Source organism: Galleria mellonella, unplaced genomic scaffold (genome assembly GCF_026898425.1).
Source record: "Galleria mellonella isolate WM207_F2 unplaced genomic scaffold, CSIRO_AGI_GalMel_v1 utg35, whole genome shotgun sequence".
Classification (NCBI taxonomy): domain Eukaryota; kingdom Metazoa; phylum Arthropoda; class Insecta; order Lepidoptera; family Pyralidae; genus Galleria; species Galleria mellonella.
Genome location: NW_026442082.1, coordinates 3,242,505 through 3,263,449, shown reverse-complemented (window position 1 = coordinate 3,263,449; position 20,945 = coordinate 3,242,505). Strand labels below are relative to the sequence as shown.

The 20,945-nt window shown below is 34.3% G+C and overlaps 3 protein-coding genes and 1 long non-coding RNA gene across 9 annotated transcripts in view; 2 read left to right on the top strand and 2 right to left on the bottom strand.

Moving 5' to 3' along the window:
- Nucleotides 1–3,472, top strand: part of LOC113514283 (zwittermicin A synthase ZmaJ) — a 47,183-nt gene extending 43,711 nt beyond the window's left edge. Inside the window, exons 15-17 of the mRNA XM_026898329.3 lie at nt 9–155; nt 466–623; nt 1,060–3,472. Coding sequence (XP_026754130.2) covers nt 9–155; nt 466–623; nt 1,060–1,200 — 446 coding nt within the window. The 3' untranslated portion in view covers nt 1,201–3,472. The remainder of the gene's footprint in view (nt 1–8; nt 156–465; nt 624–1,059) is intronic.
- On the bottom strand, nt 2,946–13,536 carry LOC113514287 (epsilon-sarcoglycan). 5 transcript variants are annotated; one of them, XM_052896855.1, is made up of 10 exons: nt 13,260–13,536; nt 13,043–13,188; nt 10,459–10,601; nt 9,557–9,705; nt 8,738–8,869; nt 8,283–8,457; nt 6,530–6,780; nt 6,048–6,119; nt 4,934–5,038; nt 2,946–4,270 (listed from the first exon to the last, which is right to left on the bottom strand). In XM_052896855.1, exons 2-10 carry the CDS (start codon nt 13,176–13,178, stop codon nt 3,838–3,840), a joined length of 1,596 nt encoding a protein of 531 aa, XP_052752815.1. In that variant the 5' UTR covers nt 13,179–13,188; nt 13,260–13,536; the 3' UTR covers nt 2,946–3,837. The 5 variants fall into 5 exon arrangements, with proteins under 5 accessions (XP_052752815.1, XP_031764261.2, XP_052752816.1 ...); XM_031908401.2 differs by having other exon boundaries at nt 13,043–13,187; nt 13,354–13,536; XM_052896856.1 differs by having other exon boundaries at nt 13,043–13,187; nt 13,375–13,535.
- An 812-nt stretch (nt 13,537–14,348) lies between these two features.
- LOC113510525 (inositol polyphosphate-5-phosphatase A) overlaps nt 14,349–20,945 on the top strand; it is a 36,397-nt gene continuing 29,800 nt past the window's right edge. For both annotated transcript variants that reach the window (XM_052896829.1, XM_052896828.1), the window contains exons 1-2: nt 14,349–14,649; nt 19,609–19,839. In XM_052896829.1, coding sequence (XP_052752789.1) covers nt 14,569–14,649; nt 19,609–19,839 — 312 coding nt within the window. In that variant the 5' untranslated portion in view covers nt 14,349–14,568. The remainder of the gene's footprint in view (nt 14,650–19,608; nt 19,840–20,945) is intronic.
- LOC116412843 (uncharacterized) lies at nt 16,256–17,449 on the bottom strand. Its single transcript, XR_004223907.2, has 3 exons — nt 17,126–17,449; nt 16,712–16,771; nt 16,256–16,430 (listed from the first exon to the last, which is right to left on the bottom strand). It is a non-coding gene; the product is annotated as an uncharacterized LOC116412843 (long non-coding RNA).

Sequence of the window (20,945 nt, the reverse complement as noted above, 5' to 3'; positions counted from 1 at the left end):
CGATACAGGTACAAACACGCCGGTGGCAGTGGCTCTAAACTTCGACGCTCGGGACGAACCTGAAATTGAATTGACCGGTGGACTTGCCAAGATAATGGGATTTTTGGAGTTTGTTGAGGGCTCTGTGAGAGATACGTTATTACCGGAAGGCAAAGGTAAGATGAATAACTGGTGTGCGTACTGACTAGTTCTTTCAAAGAATTCATTCCTATAAAATTCATTCAATTATACGTAACTCATTCATGCATCAATAGACGCATGTTATCATTTATTATCTGATGTATCGTCAACATGTCTGTTGATCCTAATGGTATAAAATAGTCTTAACAGAAATTAGGTCTGAGGAATTAAAAAGCCCAACAAGAATGACAGAAACGATAATGGTACAAAAGTACTCATGCAGACGGCTTTGTGAAGAGCGTCTTCTAACAATTGTTGTTCTAACAATGACTCTAATAATTGCAGGCACGATCCTGCATTCGTTCATGATGGCCACGAACGCGGAACTGTCTCCGCGAGACAACGTTGCCGCGATACGGGCGTTAGAGCATGCCACTATGAGAATTGCGAGGGACAGACGGTTCAAAGGCGTGTTCACCACAAACACTAGTCCACTTACACAGGTAAATAATAATAAGCTTCATGTAATCGAGATGGCAATCAAGTATAATGTCCACGGTAGTAAATGAAATTTTAATCAAACCTTATTGCTATTGGTTTACGCTGACGACGTACTAGTAAGAAAAGTTAGATGAGGATAAAGTTAAGTCAGATGGCCCATCATAACGATTTTACCAGGTTGACTCGACAAAGTTATATTGCTAGTAATGAGGCTCTTGCTACTAAAATTTTTTTTGGTTATACTTGGTAATAGAACATTATATATGTATTTATTTAACTCAATTTTGTCAGTATATATATATTGCCATGTGGTCCCGGTATAAAAAAGGTATATTTTGTAGGAATTTTGATTCATTGTACTGTCCTTCTTTTTTATTCGTGATCAAAACAATAATATAGACATGTAAAATACTTAATGGAATACCGTTCTATCCACAGCAATTAGGAACCGATGTGCTCGGCTTCCAAACACTCCTCGACTATCAGATCAACCAATACGTAGATCCCAATGGAGACAGGACCTTCGGGAAAGCACCAGATGACATGAGGGCAGTCGTTTGCTGGAAACCAGTCGACTAATGTGATATTATTTTTATTTATAATAAGGTTCACTTGAAGGCTCTAATTGTAAGATTACTTAGTAATTAGTAATTGTACTTTTAAATAATAATAATTGCCCATTATTTAATGTGATATTAATTATTTTCATCTTTCATAAGAATGTAATAAGTATTTGTAAATAGTTTTATTTATATAAATTTAAATAAAAGAAGATTCAGTTAATTAATTTAAAAATTATGTTAAACTTACAATATTGTCTTTGGTATAGAAAAAAAATCTTTAAAAGACACATGTATTATCTGTTATCTTAAAAGGAAGAGATCGGAGGCTTATTTTTTCCTATTTTAATGTCCTGGTGAAAAATGAACAAGAATACAACCAACTAACTTTTCTAATTAAAAATAGTATCATCAAAATTGGTTTAAAATTCGCAAAGATATCGTGTAATATCATGAAGAAATTCAGCTACACTAAAATCAACAGTTGCAGCTGACAATTTAGTATGGGAGGCTGTCACTTATATTTTAATTACATGCAATTCTAGTACCTACCAGTTTTATTATATATACCAGGCCAGAGGCGAATTAAACGTGTTTAGAAATAAGTATTTAATTTGTAAATTCACTATGTACCCATAATTTAACATTTACAAATAATTATCATGAATGAATGTGATATAAAATATGGTAACTACAATTAAAATTAGTATTATTGGAATAATAAGTATTAATTTTCATTAAAGTACATACTTGCCCTTGCAATATATATTAAATGACATTGTTCATTAATGCTAGTAAGCAGTGACCGATCTATTTACCTATTCAGGCAAAAGTGAAGATTTGCGTATGACCACGCAGCAAATTAATTCTGCTGCTCTAGGCATTTGCCCGCTTAGCGCCCCTAGATCGGGCCCTGCTATTGACCATGTTAATACTTTAAGATCTCTGATAATGATGATGTTTTAATGTATTTTTTGTCACAACGACCTCGTGTAATGAGTCCGAGTTACGGTTGAGCTTATTAGGCAACTTTTCTAATTTAGCTCCGTTCAAAGTGTTTTGGATTTGATTTATTTGCGGTCATTGGTATGTTTCTGTTCTGTTCTCTGGCACATATAGGTATTTGTTAATTATTTCCTTTGTTTATAAATTATACATTATTGTTAACCTTTAGTTTTTAAGTGACAAAAATAGATAAAAAAAAATCATAACCAACCGCGACAGGGTTGCGCTGTGAGTATTGTTTTGTACTACGTTGCATGAAAACCATTATTGCACATGGCGGCAAAGCACCGTGTATTAAATGTCTATTTTATAGAAATTTGTTATTTATTAGATGACAAATAACTTTGTCGATAGCTTCATTTCCTTTCAATATTTTGAGTTGCAACTAAGTACCCAAATAATTTATTAACAGGGCCTGATCTAACTAACTTTCAGGTTCAGAAAAAAATATAATATTCAATTAATTTCATTTACACTGAATGACTATTTTAACTTGTAGTGAAATCATTATGACGCTCTGGGCAATTGCCCAGCTGGTGCACCCCCTAAAACGGATCCTGTCCATTATAATTATTAACTAATCAGTTATTGTAAATTATAATAAATACTATTGTATTTATAATTTGTTTTCTTTGTATTATTTCATTCACGAATTGACATCACTCGGAAACGGTTGGACTAATTTGATTAAAGAAAAAAAATTAATTTTGACAGAACGACGTCTGGTAATCAGTTAATTTAAAATAAATACAATAAATATTAATATAAAACATCTACTTTATTAAATTACTTAATTGAATATCAATGGTCACAAATAATAGTTAAAATTGTATAATTCACGATCAGTATTGACTAGATAGTTGACTAGGTTCATTTTCATTTATACATAATATTTTATTATATGTAAGTATGATAAGGGCAAACACTCGCTGACGATACAGTAAATGACTGCTGTTGATTGTAACTTCGTTTACGAGCATGTTACTAAGCAGTTATTCTTGCATGGTCTTTAATTTTGAAAATCAGGCCTCAGAAATAGCAATGTTTGAAGACTCCAAGTGAATCTTCTAATGTCTTCTACAGATAGTTACTATTTTCCATCATGTGTACTGTCTAGAAAAATTTGCCCGAAGGTGCCAATTAGAATTAAAGCCGGCCCTGGCTATTATATTTATGCTGTTATCTGTACCACAGACGAACGCTGGCCCTTGTCTACATTTCAAATTCTTAATATATTTAATAAATCGTGTAATGATAATTGACAATAAATATTTAACAATTACCTACTTATATATTTTATTTACTACGTATTTGAGATATATGATTGTTGAAATGATATATCTCATATTTATTGATTTTTTATTCCTTTTTTTCTGTCGATAGTTATTCTTCTTGCCACGTAGTTCTTTATTGCTGCAGACTATCACTCCTTCATAATTTATCTCAAAAATTTCGGTAGTTTTTTTTCTGGTTTAGTTGCTTAGTAATTCTATCCACATTAATTGTTGGCTAAGTATTGACTAAGTACAACAGATATACCTAGGTATGTATTGATATGATATACGAAAAGTTACAATTAGGTAACTATAAGCAAATAGCTTTAACAGAACCACGTTTTGACGGGCGGTTTTCCGTCCGTCGACACCTCATGTCAAATAGGGCCAACGATTCCAAATTTAGTCAAGTCTGGCACGTCTATATCATCCAAATCCGCCTTCATCGAGACATAACCGGCTGTATCTGGTTTTATCGGGACATAACCGGTGTGGTCTGGTTTTATAGGTACATAATCTTCGGTCCCATCAGCCAAATCGAGTATGGGATCTTTTAAAATCGGTAGTTTATCGAATTCAGAGTTGATATTCGCTTCGTTTAGTAATTTCAAGGATTCTTCTAGAAGATGACCGCGGTGCTCAGGCGTGTGACCGCTCGTTGATGGAGTTTTGTCAATGTTACCAGATTTTCTGTGGTGAAGTGAATTCGTGGTGGAGCCCATATACGGTGGCGGTTGGGGACGGTTGTAGCTGCCAGCAATGTTGGTCGTTGATTTGGGGCTGTACGGTCGAGCAAGACTATTGTTGGGGCTGCAATTAATTTGGTAAATATATTCTTTAACTGATGTTCTCAAGTGAGTAATAAAGATAAGGGATTTCTATATAGATAAGTACTTTATAATTGCTAGCAATACGCCCTATCAGGTCGACAGTTCCACCTGGAAACCCTCGTGGTTAATTCTAGTGGAATTTGTTACGATGGGATAACTGACCTGCCTTTTTATCTTCACCTATCATCCCTCACTGGTGCCCCGCGAGCGTATCAAGGATAGTGCAGACAAATTTACCATTCCATTATCACCCATTAAAAAAAAGTAACGTCCTACAAAACATCTATGTATTTAACTGATACGATTCCACTAGCGGTAGCTAAGAAAGAAGAACCCTGTTACTGTTAATTTACAATTTCATTAGTTAGATAAGTAAAAATTTAAAGAAAATATTTATTTAGCCAAATAATATTTCGTATAAGACCCAATAAATTAAAAGAAAATAGTTCTTTATCTATGCCATGGGTTGTGAATAAAACAGAGACGTAATCAAGGGTACGTTCTTTCATAGAAATAATAGTAAGTACATTATTTCTTTAAAAAAGCGTACCTTTGCCTAAGTACGTCTATTCTAATTTTTCTACCTTATCTAAGTTACTTTTTTTAATTAAATTTTCTCTGAAAAAGTTATTAATATATTTACCTAACTCCGTGACTTTTGGCACTGGTGTTGTCGGCGGCGACTTGAGTCTGCTCAGAGTTGCCTGTCCCGTACCGACACAGTTCCACTTTGCTGGACTTGTGTGCCCTAAAAATACAATATACAATTATGCCACCTGGTATGACATTATAGATAAGGGGGAAAGGAGTACTACATATGACTACGTATATTGCAATATATCCAGCCAGGTTGACCTTCGTCTAATCCTTTTAAGAAACAATCGTGTTGAATTCCAGGTGTATTTGTCACGATGGGCTAACTGACCTGCCTTTTCATTCTCACGTATGATACGTGGTCCTCACTGGTGCCCCGCCAGTGTATACCGTTAGCGCGGGGTTACTATTCTATTATCATCTATTAAAAAAAAAAAAAAAAAAACACTGAACATAGATTATTAACTCTATCAGAAATGGCTTCATACATTTTTTTTAATTTTAAAAATAATACTATATAAATAGTATGCTCTAGAATAAATAGCACAAAAATATTTTTGATTTATTAATTTTTTTTATACTACTTAGAATGGCAAACAAGCTGACGATCCATCTGATGGAAAGTGGTAACCGTCGTCAATAAACATAAGCAGTACTATGGACATAACAGAGTATACCGTTTCACCCATGATACTCCCTATGCATTGCCATTTCTGAGGACTCAGGTGTTAATCCTCTGTACCCAGTAAATTCACGTCATATCCCACCTTTCAAACCGAAACACAGCCATGCAAACACAGCTGCTTCACGGTAGAAACACGAATGGGACAGAGGTGCCCAAGCAATCGACTTTTGTACAAAGTCTCCCTCTGGTATAATTATTAAATGTTTTAATTAAATCCCCTCTAATCGCGCGTAATAACTCTGGTATTGCAGGCGTTCATAGGCGACGGTTACCACTTTCCATCAGGTGGGCCGTCAGCTTGTTTGCCATTCTAAGTTGTATAAAAAAGAGCACCGACAACGTATACAAAATATCCATGGCTTGAAACCGCAAGCTGTTACTTCATGATTATAGTTTTTTAATGTTAGTTCAAATAAGAAAACAAAACATTTGTTATTAATATTAATATGTTAAATACGCTGTGATAAATAAAGCTAACCTTCGTCTCCTTCTATATTCTATACATATATGAAATATATTCTCTAAGAAATACTCTGACTCTGGATCCCTTCTGAAAGTGAAATAATAGGAATCTAATATAACTGTCAATATGTCCACAGCTGGGGGGAAAAGGATTGTTAGTAATGGAGACTGAGAATCCCATTGCTAGCAATATACCCAACCAGGTCTACCGCCTCGCGGTTCCCCCTGGAAACTATCATAGTTAATTCCTGATGAATTCATCATGACGGGCTAACTGGCCTGTTTTCATTCTCATCTATCACCCTTCACTGGTGCTCCGCCAGTGCATTCCGTTAGCGCAGGCGGGGTTACCATTCCATTTTCACCTATAAAAAAAATATGTCCACAGCTTAAGTAATGAAATATTGATGAAATAAATGATTTTTTAATCGTATTGTACCGTAACTAATTGAAATTGGCTTAGTTTTAATTAATTTATTATTATTTTAATATACTTACACAGCAGCGTAATGGAAACACAATACAGAGGTCAAAGCGGCCACTGACAATAACAACAGCAAAAGTGGTATAGCCACTGCAGCCGTCAACTGTTTCGTGTAGCTACGTGAAGGTAGCGCATGCTTGCTGGGCGCTGTCCATTCATCTCGTGTGTCCAGGGCTTTAAACGACTTCGCAGATTTACTGGTATTTGGTATTTCAGTTAGGTACTCAAGATGTTCAGTAGCGTGATCCTTGTAAACTGTGTTGTACTGCGAATTACAAATGCTATATGTAGATATATTATAGTAAGAAATACTGTAATAACATTTAAGAATCGTCTTCGGATATCTCTCAACCCAGTTCTTATGACTTAATTGTAAATTTTATATATATGTCGGAAGATGGCCATAGCTAAGCTCTGTTTCCTCCCACTCAGACACGGTTAACAAAAACTAATCTACCGTGGGCGTGTACTAATAAAAAATCAATAATTAGAGCAATTACAAGATCACACTTTATTTTTAAACTACAATCATTTTCATTAATGTAAGAAATAATATAATATCAAATAAAATAGAACTAAATTAAAATAATATCAGCTAAGACTCGAGACACAACGATCCGTTGAAGTCGCGCGAAGTCTGACAGACGAATGTGGCCCCACTCTCAGTATGTATATATCATCTATGGGCCCCACTTCCTTTCATTATCGCTCCAACGTTGTGTCAGCGCTCCCCTCCATTTTTTGCGCTTGTGTCTCGAGTCAATAGAATGTCTTTTTTTCTATTTTGCGCCGACATTTATAATTAACCCCTATATTCATAAAAACTAAAGCCATCTACAAATCTATGTTAATTATTACACTGTTTTTTTTTTACCACTGAGGTGGCAAACTAGCACAGAGGTATTACGCGCGCGTTGCCGACCCTGAAGAAACCTCTTTACCCCCCGTTTGAAGAACCCCATGCTGTAGTCTCTTGGGAAAACCTCGGCAGGGAGCTCATTCCATAATCTGAGTGTTCGTAAGAGAAAACATCTCTTGAAACCGCGTTGTACGCGACCATTTAGGCTGTAACGTATGAGGGTGAACTCCCTGTCGATGGCGAGCCGTACGATGATAGAAAGTGGCTGTAGGCATCATATTGAATAATTCCTCTGAGCACAATCCGTTGTACAAGCGGTAGAACACGCAGAGTGAGGCAAAATCTCCCCTAAGACTTTAGGGTTCGATATCGCTTGCAATGTTTTGTAACTTTCCTTCAAATTAGGAATGTAGTATAAAAAGAGGGAGACTGTACAAAAGTCGATTGCTTGGGTACCTCTGTCCCATTCGTGTTTCAACCGTGAAGCAGTTGTGTTTGCATGGCTGTGTTTCGGTTTGAAGGGCGTAAATTTACAAGGTATAGAGGAATAACACCTAGGTCCTCAGGAGTGGCAACGCATGAGGGGTATCATGGGCGAAACAGTATACTCTGTTATGTCCATGGTACTGCTCATGTCTATAGGCGACGATTACCACTTTCCACCAGGTGAACCGCCAGCTTGTTTGCCATTCTAAGTTGTAGATATAAAAAAAAAAATGGAGAGAAAACGTTCAATAGCTAAAATAGGTCTAAGAGAAGTATGACGTTTTTATAAGAGGGTAAGAATATATACAAGCTTAGAATATTGTCTTAACTGATATTAAATTTGCAAAATATTTAAAACAAATCACGTGAAATTAATGTTTATTATTATGTTTATTTATATATTTACATTATATTATACTCACCAACTCAAAACTACACCAATCCAATGTCAACCCGGCATCTCTAAACAATCTCTCCACAGTAGTTCTTTTATATTCTCTTGGGCAACTGGGCAGACGTGACAAAGGCCTCACCTCTTCTCGCAACCTTTTTAGTTCCGAAGAGAATGGTACAGAGCTTCCGAGGCGGACAACGAGTCTGGAATGGAAAAAACGATTCCAATTTGATTGGTGCTCCAGAAATAAATGCCAATAACAAAATTCACTGTTACCATCTTCGCCACAATCCATTAACGTCCTTCTGCTGCAGCATAATGATCTCTTCTCATAAGAGAATGATAGATACAAGACTATTACTATTATGCTGGTTACAATTATGGTAAAATTTGCTTATTTTAATTAACTGCTTTACATGCAATTCAAACTTAGAACTTTTTTGTTATTTTGTTTGTAATTTTTGTATTATTTTTTTAACGTACCCTTCACCGTCTTCTGGTTTCAGCGGTAACCTAGCACCTAAATCGATCGCGGATGCCAGAAACGTAGTGTACAAATCTTGATTGCTCTCCGTCCACAATTTCGTCCGTAATATATCCTTTAGACGTGACATTCTGAAAAAACTCCGAACCTTGGAATCATGAACAATATTAGCATTCATGCAAAACAATGCATCGATTAGTGTTTGTTAGTTTGCGATAATTTTATATTTCTCTTTATTTCACTTAATTCGTTGACTACGGTATCTGTTATTAACCAAACCACAGATTTTGTTATTCGTTGTGCTTCTAAATGTTGTTGTTTCGTTGGTTTTCCTTCGATGTTCTATTCTAGTCGAAAAATATGGCATTATGGTGTCAAAGTATTTCATTGATTCCATTTATTTCAAACTAGCGGACCGGCCCGGGTGGTGCGTGGTGGCATCGCACGGGTGGACATTTATACATTTTAAAAAGTGGCCATTAAGGCTGCACACGCGACGGAAGCTTAAAAATGAAGTAACGTCTCCCGTTTTCCCAACATTTCCCCTCACTGCTCTGCTCCTATTAATCGTATCGTGATGAAAAGTATACTTTAACCTGCCCAGGAGTATGAAGAATAATTGTACCAAGTTTCGTTAAAATCCGTCGAGTAATTTTTGTTTCTATAACGAACATACAGAGAGAGACAAAAATTTTACTGATTGCATTTTTGGCATCAGTATCGATCACTAATCACCCGCTGATAGTTTTTTTGGAAATATATTTCATATACAGAATTGACCTCTCTACAGATTTTTTACAAGTATAGATATTTCTCACCTGTGCTCATCAAGCAGGTCTTCAACATTGAGATTATCTATTTTAAGTTCAACTTCATGCCGCGCCATTTTCTCCTTTGGCTGTACCTTTAGAGTTATAAGAACACGGCGTGTCTCATAGTCTTGGCGGTTCAGACCTATTACCTCTAGCTAAAATTGAGAATAATAATAGTAATGAAATAATATTGCTTAGATACTTGGTTCATTAACACTTCGATATATCGTTAGTTAAATGCCAAATTGACTACCGGCATATCAAAACCGTGTCGACCCGCATAGAATGGGCTACTCCTTTCTTTCTCATGGGTGTCGTAAGAAGCGACTAAGGGAACTTAATGATCGAGGGATTAACAGCACACTCTTAAAATATCATCAAAAGCCTAACTATGGTTACCAACCCGCCTGCCAAGCATTTTTTTTATACAACTTAGAATGACAAACAAGCTGACGACCCGCCCCATGGAAAGTGGTAACCGTCGCCTATAGACATGAGCAGTACCACGGACATAACAGAGTATACTGTTTCGCTCATGATACCCCCCATGCGTTGCCATTCCTGAGGACTCAGGTGTTATTCCTCCGTACCCAGTAAATTCACGCCATATCCCACCCTTCAAACCGAAACACAGCCATGCAAACACAACTGATTCACGGTAGAAACACGAATGGGACAGAGGTACCCAAGCAATCGACTTTTGTACAAAGTCTCCCTCTGGTAATTGATTCAATTGTTAAATAAGTTTCTCATTGTAGTTTTTTTTTTATGCAGTTTAAAATAGCAAACAAGCTGACGGCCTACCTGATGGAAAGTGATAACCGTCGCCTATAGACATGAGCAGTACCATGGACATAACAGATAACATATTCTTTAAGCAGAAGTGATACTTTTTTAATGTTATTTACCATAATTGGTTTCTTAGTTCCTCTCGGTGGCGTACCAAATATGAAACCTGAATGGTGTCTTCCGCTGTATATATACCGAAGCCACGACGGCAACTCGGGCTTGCCTTTTAGTGACGCGTGAAAACGATATTGCTGGTCGAATTCTGTAAAGAATATTACAAATTTATTGGTAAATATAATCATCATCATCATCTTCCTACCCTTATCCCAATTATTGTTTGGGGTCAGCGTAATAAGTTTTTATCCATATTACAAAAAGATTTGGCTTTTAGTTTTATGACCGGGTGCCTGCCTGACGTCAACCCTCTTTGGGAAATTATAATGAAATATAAATATAAATAATATAAATAATTGGTAAATATAATTAAAATCATAATTGTTCATGTCCACTTAGCAGTGATAAGTAAATGTTGTGCAATGAGTTATTAAGTTTGATTCTCAGTTGAGCCAATTTATTCTGTTGTTAAGAACGTTCATTGTAAAATTTTCACCAAACAGTATAAATATTAGTTGTTGTAATTCATTAATTAAAATAATAGAGAATAGAAGAGGCAAAATGCTAAGCCACTTTATACGACATGACGATTTTTTTAAGAGCATAGTAGAAGGAAAGATAGAGGGCAATAGAGGAAGAGGAAGACCGAGGAATAACTACATGGGACAGATAAAAGAAATACACCTGGTAGTCATGTCGTATAGGGAGGTCAGGGATATGGCCTGGGATAGAGCTGGCTGGAAGAAGATGCATGAATTAGTTGCACCGACAAGAGGAAACTCTTAAATGACAAAAAAAAATTCAACTGTCTTATTATTATGAATATTTTCTTGTATTTCATAAGATAACGAATCTCATCTAATAATTTTACTAGAAATAAGACTTGTATTATGTTGGTTTAAGGTGTAAACCCAGATTTTTTTTTATACAACTTTGAATGGCAAACAAGTTGACGGCCCACCTGATGGAAAGTGGTAACCGTCGCCTATAGACATGAGCAGTACCATGGACTTAACAGAGTATACTGTTACGCCCATGATACCCCCCGATGCGTTGCCATTCCTGAGGACTCAGATGTTATTCCTCTGTACCCAGTAAATTCACGCCATATCCCACTCTTCAAACCGAAACACAGCCATGCAAACACAACTGCTTCACGGTTGAAACACGAATGGGACAGAGGTACCCAAGCGATCGACTTTTGTACAAAGTCTCCCTCTGGTATATGATACAATGATATACATTTTACCACAAAAAAATTAAACTTATAATGAACAAGTTTCCAATAGATGTTTAGAGGGGGGAAAGGGATTATATTGTTAGTAATGGGGTTATTTAACCCCATTACTAACAATATATCCTGTCAGGTCGACCTCCACGTGGTTCCCCCTGGAAACCATCGTGGCTAATTCTAGTCCAGTTCGTCACGATGGGCTAACTGTCCTGCTTTCATCCTCATCAGTCATCTATCACTGGTGCCCCACCAGCGTATACCGTTAGCGCAGGCGAGGTTACCATTTCATTATCATTATTTTAAAAAAAAATATAAATGTTTAGACATCTACTACTAGAACGTGTCTAACATCTGTTTATGCATAGATAAAATAAAATCAATGTTATTATAAATAAAACATGTTTTAATAGTAAACTTCATTGTAATAATTTATAGATACTGGCACATAAAATTACAAATAAGCGTTAGTATATTGACCAAACACCCCATTTAATTACTTACGTAGAGTTTTTGTTGGACAATATTTAGATAAACAGTAGGTATATCATCACTATATAGTATAAAACAAAGTCGCTGTCGCTGTCTGTCCGTTCCCTATGTATGCTTAAATCTTTAAAACTACACAACGGATTTTGAAGCGGTTTTTTTTTAATAGATAGAGTGATTCAAGAGGAAAATTTATATGTATAATACATGTTTAATATTGCAGAGAAACACTGATAAATTTAGAGGTTTCTAATGTGATGTCGTAAATAAACACATTTTTTGCGCTTACATTGCAAACGCTGGCTGAACCCCACGAGATAAATCAAAATAATGTATTACAGTATTGTACACCTTAAAAAGGTCAACAAAAAAGTCCGCGATGGTATATGTGTATCTCTTATAAATAACCCATAAAAACCATTTTTTATACTTTACGTTTTAGGGGAAAAAATGGCTTATTTACATATATCGCTAGTTAAATATATTTGAAACAAAATCATACGATCTTACTACACAGTAACGACCATACGAATTTATTTCAAGGACCAAAATTATTTGTATAAGTAGGTAAGTATTTACATTCCACATTTTAATAGTACCTTAACACATTTGTACAGGAATGTATTAAGTAAACGTTTTATATGAAAATGTTCTAATAATTTCGTTACTCTAATTAGTTATGATAAATTTAGATTAGGCGCTTAGTAAATTCCAGTGTTTTAAACATAACATGTTTATTTTCAGATATTTTATTTTATACTATTTGTATTATAAATAAAACTATAATATGAAAATATTAAATAAAAATAGTGTAAGGCACATATTTTATCAGAGGTATGAGAAAGCAATACTCAAAATATTTTACGTACCTTGATATGTCCAGTTAAACAAATTAGGACTGATTGGTATAGCAAACATCTCAGTTTCCACAGCATTGTGTATATGCATCGATGATGCCGTTGCTAATAACAACCCAACCACGGTAATTAATATTTGCGTCTTCATTTTCTAAATCTAAAATTTAAAAACCTTTCATTAAATAAAATGTAAACAAAACAAAAAAAAGTTCAAATTAAAGAACATAACGTAATAAACAATCTTGATACTTGTTTATTGAACGAGCTCTAAAGATAATAAATGAGCTGTAAATATTGTGCGGATACATAGAAAAGAAACGTACATTTCTTATCTATACGCTTACATGACTGACTTCATAGATCTCAAAAAACGCTCTGAGCACGTGCTATAATGAAAAAGTCCGACCTAATTCACAAGAATAGAAACAAAACGATCGATTTCTATTTTAACTATGTATCTACCAAAGGTTATGAACTGAATACGTATCGCACATGTGCAGTAAAAGGAACGCCCATAGCAAACAGAGAGGGATGAAGGAATTTTCATGTTATCTAAAGTAAATTTATGGTACACCTTACTGAAGCAATACTAAGTTAATCTAAAAATACGGTAACTTAATTTTTTTTTTCGAAATAAATAGATAAGTTTAATAAATTTTAATACCTTTTGATTGGTTACCTAAAAACTGAATTTTAATAATTATTTGTATTACAATAAAACTCTTAATTTTTTTTACTTGTTAATTAATACTTTTTACCTATTAAGGCCTTTATATTAAAGCAAATTTTTCCCAAGTAAAATATTCTTAGATTATATATATTCTTTAGTTTCAATGTTACTGTTACAGTGCCAAACAATACATCTTATAAAATAAAATAAAAATCTATTCTTTGCACCGTAAATTTATTGCTACCAATTAACGCCTCCTTTATTTCTGTATACAACGTTAAAAATAATTGAGTTCGTCCCTGAAAACAGGGCGTGACGTAAAATTACAAAGACGTCATTGGTTAAAATCCAACCAAGTACCGACGTCCTGTATATTGAACCTGCGTTTCGTTTCACTATCGTCGTTTATTATGGATTTCAAAACTTTTTTCATATAGCAAAAATAATTACTTAACAAACCGAATAAAAAATAAAACAAATATTTTATACTGTGCTAATAAAGTAAAAAAAAATATTTATGATATTTGTTTTTTCACTTTTGATAATAATTTTTTGCAGTTTTACAAAAGTAAATGACAACCTAAATAGGTTGGTTAATCGGCTGTTTAGATGCGCGGTAGTGGGTGTAAAAATATGTCACTCATTCATTGACAAATGTCAAAAAGGGCTACGGACGGGATACGGGCGAAGCGATTTTGCGATTTCGTACGAATTTACGAAGGAAACTAACAACCGTATCTATAATAATGTAATCATAGGTACACCAGATAGGGCGTTAGCGCGCCAAAACAGCGAAAATACGCTGTCTGAACGTTTAACCTCGTAGTAGTGGCTTGATTATTTTTCGCCTAAATATCGCTCTAGGATCATGTTGAAGTTCAAAAAAATGGGATCGGATAAAGTGCCGTTGTTACTTGTGACTGCAAATGTTGGATCTATATTTGAGGAAGTAAGTAATTTCAGATATAGAAACGTTTCGGTTTTAAATAAAATTATTGATAGCATTGTGTTACCTACCTGTTAATTAAATTGTTCTATGAAGCATAAACATGATAAGTGTTCTAATTTCAAACCAGTGATTTGTTTATTACGCCTGCAGTTGATAAAATGCTAATTATAATTTAAACATATCACTTAGAAACTGGATTATAATACTATTTTGATATTTGTTGTGTCTACATTAAATATATACTAAGTTTTGTTCAAGATAATTAATACATGACAAAAGCTATATATCCTAAAGAATTAAAAAAAAAACTGTTCAGAATAAATTGAGAATCTCTTCCTTGTTTCTTGGAAAAAAGGACTCGGAAGCAACTCGCTTCTGAGTCCTTTTTTTATAAGAAGTTTCTTATTATAAACATAATATTAAATATTTTTTATCTTTATTTAATTATATAAAATATAATTATCCATTTTGACATATTCAAGTAGATACTTAATTTTTTTTCTTGGTAATATTTTTTTTAAATGGTTTGAAAAATAAGAAATGCTATGGTAGGCCTGGTGGAGAGTTAGCTATATTGGTACGGTACCCGTGAGGGAAATTAATGAAAATTAAGTTAGGTTTATTGCCCTATCAAGATGAGTTAACCACAAATTATCTATGATAGTATCTAGGAAGATTGCATAGAAGTTATACTAACTAGCAGTGGGGTCACCAGTACCCATTAAGTATAATATTATCTGAGCTGTTTCCAAATATTCCATCCCTCAAAAATATTGGTCACTCTTATAAAATCTTATAATATATCCTACCCATGTATCGTGGGGAAAGAGATTAGTTATGGGGTTTAACAGCTCAATTGCTAGAAATATACCCTAGCTAGATATATATCAGGTCAACTTCCATATGGTTCTCCCAGAAAACTATCATGGTTAGTTGTGATTCCATCACAATGGGCTAACTAACATAGTTCCTATAGAAAATAGTCATGGTTAATTTTGGTTTCCATCACAATGGGGTAACTGACCTGTTTTTGTCCTAACATCTCTTATTGGTGCCAGCATATACTATTAGTGCAGGAGGGGTTACCATTCCATTCTCACCCATAAAAAAAAATCCTTTTAAGCTTTATTGTTTTAATTAAGGGTTTCCTCTTGTTGGTGCAACTAATTTATGTATTTTCCTCCAACCTATTCTACCCCAGACCATGTACCACAATATGATAATATTGTGGCATATGGCACCTAATCTGTCCTTTATCTGTCCCATGTAAATATTTTCCGGGTATTCCCCTTCCTATTTTGCCCTCTATTTTTCCTTTTAGTATACTCTACGCTCCAATTAATTAGTTGTTATGTGATTAAGTAACAAATGCAATAATCCAAATATCTTTACAAAATCATATTTATAATATTACAATAATAGGATTAAAATTTATTATTAGAGCATAATTTCCTGCACAACTATTTGGTCATAGACTGATAGCCCTATTAGATAATGCAAGAAATATGAACTAGTCCATCAATAATTAACAATCAAATAAACATTAACATATAATATGGTTCATTGACATCATTTATTTGTTTAAACATTAATGTCCAATAAAATTCTATGTGCACTTGGTGGATTTAACACTGGAGGGTGTTCTCTATCAGTCAAGCATTCTGCAAATTTATCAGCTAACTTCAAAAAGAAGATGGTTCTGTTTTAGAATTGTAATCAGTGGTCACCAATGTGATCTCAGATTAAATTTTATTGCTCTCTTGACTGGAAAACTTCAATAACTGTAAAAATAAATAATACACTAATATTAAAAATTAGCAAATCATCTCAGCTTAATAGAGATATAAATTGTACAGTGTATAAACTTTTCATAAAAAAAATATCTATGAATAACAATGAAACTCATGTACAGCTGTTGCATGGTTTAGAGGTCAGCAGTAGTGGCAACAAAATAAAGAAGAATTAAAAATATATATATATATATATATATATATATATAAAAGTAGTACTAAGAAATAATAAATATATATTAATAGTAATTACTAGTACTGTATTTACTTACTGTACTTATTGTATGCACACTGTCAGCTGGTAATTATGGCTCCTTTCAACTCAGGGTTTGCTGGAAGGGAACTCTTACAGAGTTAAGCTTGCCTGTTTTACATTTTCATTTAATATAGACTTTAACTATGTAATTTTTGTGTACAATAAAATATAAATAAATAAGTTGATAAATAGACAGACATAGACGGCAACTTTGAATAATATTTTTCTAGTGAAAGGTTTTGATTATAACATAGGAAGTAAACGAGCCTGTGGCTCACTTAATAGTAAGTGATTACCACTGTTTATAGGCACCTGCAACGTTAGAGAAATTGCAGGTGCATTACTGGTCTTATAAGAAGGTTCAAGATCTTTTCTTAAAGTTTCAATGTAAAAATTGTTAATTAATCATCTGATTTGCTTTCATCCTCACCTATTATCACTCATTGGTGGCTTCCAGTCACCATATATGCGCAGGCAGGGATATCATTCCATTTCCACCTATTGGAAAAAGGCCTCAAGCAAAGTGCGTGAATTCCTCCTCCTATACGAGTATATAGTAGAAATGGCTTTTTACACCTCACATTAGTGATAGTAGCTGTAAACACGAAGTCCGCGAAGTCTTAGTATAAATGAAGATAAATGATAGAAACACAGTGAATGCAATGTCGTTGTATGAATTAATTTGCCGTTGCCAAGTCTATTTCTGAAACTGTTTTAGTGTATTATTAACTCTGCGACGGTAGTATAACGTACTTCAAAATATACTGTAGAGAATATAGTACCTATTGTATATGGTTGGTATCGCATTGCCCACTTTACGACACTGTTTACCCAGTTTATTAAAAGAGAGAATTTTTTATGGAATTATAAAGGTTATTTTTTTATGGGTAAAAATGGTATAGTAACCCCGCGTGCACTAACGGGATACGCTAGCGGAGCACCAGTGAAGGGTGATTGATGAGAATGAAAACAGGCCAGTTAGCTCATCATGATGAATTCATCAGGAAATAACCATGATAGTTTCCAGGGAGAACCGCGAGGAGGTCGACCTGGTTGGGTATATTGCTAGCAATGTGATTCTCAGTCTCTATTACTAACAATCCCTTTCCCCCCGATTATAAAGGATTGAAAAGGAAGGTAATTCCGCTTGTGTTATCGGTATAACCTAGTACATGTGTAGGGGGAAGGGATTGTTAGTAATGGGGAGGTTACTCTACATTGCTATCAATATATCTTATCAGGTCGACTTTCACGCGGTTCCCCTTTGAAATTATTATTGAATTCGTCACGATGTGCTAACTGACCTGCCCTTTCATTCTCACCTGTCATCCCCCACTGGTGCCCCGCCTGTGTACGAGTATATCGATAGCGCAGACGGGGTAACCATTATCATCCATAAATATACTAATTAAAAATAATAAATATAGTAAATTTTAATAAGAAGTGATACAAAAGCCCTCATATCGCTAAGCAATCTCTTTCAGAGAATCTTTGGGTAGAAAACATTGTTAAAAAGGTTGTATGTTTATGTATGTATTTGTTTATGTATGTATTTGTTTATGTATATATATATATGTATGCATATATATGTATATATCTTTGTATATATTTGTTTATATATAATAGTGCGCCCCCTACCCTTTGTTTTTCTTTCTTTTCTCAATGTCCTCTACTCAAAGGTTGTTTGGAAGGGATTGCTTAGCGATAAGGCCGCCTTTTGTATAATTTCTTATTACCTACAATTAAATGTTTGCTATTTTATAAATGGTGCAATAAAGTATAAATAAATAAATATGTTGTATGTGTTGTCGACGTGGGAAGACGAGGCAAACATAACTGGATTTTTTTTCTATTCACAATAATGTCTCGCGTCCATGTAGGCCATTGTCATTAGTATGATTATGGTGCGCTGTATGACGACAATTCCAAAAAACATTCCAAAAGCTTGCGAATATAATTAGGAAACTTAACAGTCCAGTTGTTTATATAATTTAGTCACGTCCACTAGTAGTAAAAATAATGTACTTACGTACGTTGTTTTTAAGTTTTTTTTTTTTTTACGATTCTATTACACGATTAGGACGTCAATTCTGAACCGGTACTCACAAACATTTTTGCCGTCGATAGGGTTTACTACCGTTTTGAATGAATAAATGGATTTTTTTTGTTGATTCCTTCAAAGAATAATACAGATTATAAAGAATAACAGTATGCACACAAAAAATATATACTTAATTATATAAAAGAAATATCAAGAGGCGGCTTTATCTTTAAATAGCAAGGTAAAGAGGCAAAAATTGTCAGCCTTATCACTAAATAGCGATCTCTTTTGAGCAACCTTAGGATAGAGAGGAATAATTAAAATTATTTGGTCAAGGCGTAACAGAAAAATAGTTTTGACCCTTTTTTAATATTGTTATAATTGACACTGTCTTTTTTCTTTACGGAGCAAAAACCTGCTTGTTGCGAAGCAAAATCTACATGTTAATACGTCTTGTAATACGATATAGGATATTTACGAAATATCCTGTCGTTTATTGGTGCATTCTCAATAGTAGTGTGTAATGTATACTTGTTATTTATGCCTGTTTAAAATATTACAAAAAAGTTTTTATTCCAACAAGTATTTATTTTATGTATAAGAATTATTTATATTTTTTAAAGGCCTTCCACTGATATATATATATATATATATATATATATATATATATATATATATATATATATATATATATATATATATATATATATATATATATATATATATATATATATATATATATATATATATATATATATATATATATATATATATATATATATATATATATATATATATATATATATATATATATATAAAGCCTTGTTAAGTCACAAGTATGTGAGCTAAAGAAGTTTCATTCTCTCCATCAGCCTTCAGTAATGCTCCCGATCTGGACATCAGAGTTTCTACAAGCCGTCTCCCGGATGGACCCTAAGTTCATAGCGCTCCACCTGCAAGAGGTCGGTGGGAAAGCGTACGAGAAGTCGATGCAGTATGTTCAAGACTTCGTTCAAAGACTCTGCGAATGTCCGGAGCTGCGGCTTTTTGATAAGATCAGAACGTTCCTAGACGAGGACTTCAGCTCGCCGGAGAAGTTCACGGTGAGTTATATTTCAAATCAGCTCACACCAACACACTGCTGGAATTAGATCTCTTTGTTGCGCCACTTATAATAGTTCTGTGCTAAGATTATCCACTGCTTTGCCGTTATTTGCATTATGTCATCTGATCATAAGGTTGTTTTTATTTTAACGGTTGATAATGGAATAGTTATCCTGCCTGCACAAATGGTATATTCTGGCAAGGAACCAGTGAGAGATGATAGATGAGGATAAAAGCGGATCAGTTGACCCATCGTGATCAATTCACAAGGAATTCCTTGGGAATTGATATATTTCATATCAGCTCACACCAACACACTGCTGGAATTAGATCTCTTTGTTGCGCCACTTATAATAGTTCTGTGCTAAGATTATCCACTGCTTTGCCGTTATTTGCATTATGTCATCTGATCATAAGGTTGTTTTTATTTTAACGGTTGATAATGAAATAGTTAACCCGCCTGCGCTAACGGTATACACTGGCGAGGTACTAGAGGATAAAAGCGGGTCAGTTGACCCATCGTGATCAATTCACAAGGAAATAGTCATAATGGTTTCCAGGAGAAACCGCGTAGAGATGGATCTGACAGGCAGGATATAGTATTAGCATTGGGGACTAACCTGATTACTAACAATTCTCTTATAAGGATGGTTTGGTAATCTACCAAGTGTTCTCTGGCTTCTCTTGACCGCCACTTCTAAAAAGCTTTGGCCCAAAGTTTATTTTTCCTCCCAGCTAAGGGTACTGCCTGTGCTCTTCACATTATTATAAAGTGTGCATGACTTTAACTTCTTGATTCACTTTCAGGGTATATACATTTTTGTTCTTTCGCATACCTAAATCCATAAAATAAATACCCATTAGTTTTTACCCGTGATTTCGTCATATGACTGCATATTGACTTCCATGCTAAATACAGCCCATATTATTCATGAAAATCTTATTGTACATACATACATATAACTCTAATGTTTATATAAATACGAGAGATGAATGAGCTTTTTTTTATACAACTTAGAATGGCAAACAAGCTGATGGTCCACCTGATGGAAAGTGGTAACCGTCGCCTATAGACATGAGCAGTACCATGGACATAACAGAGTAT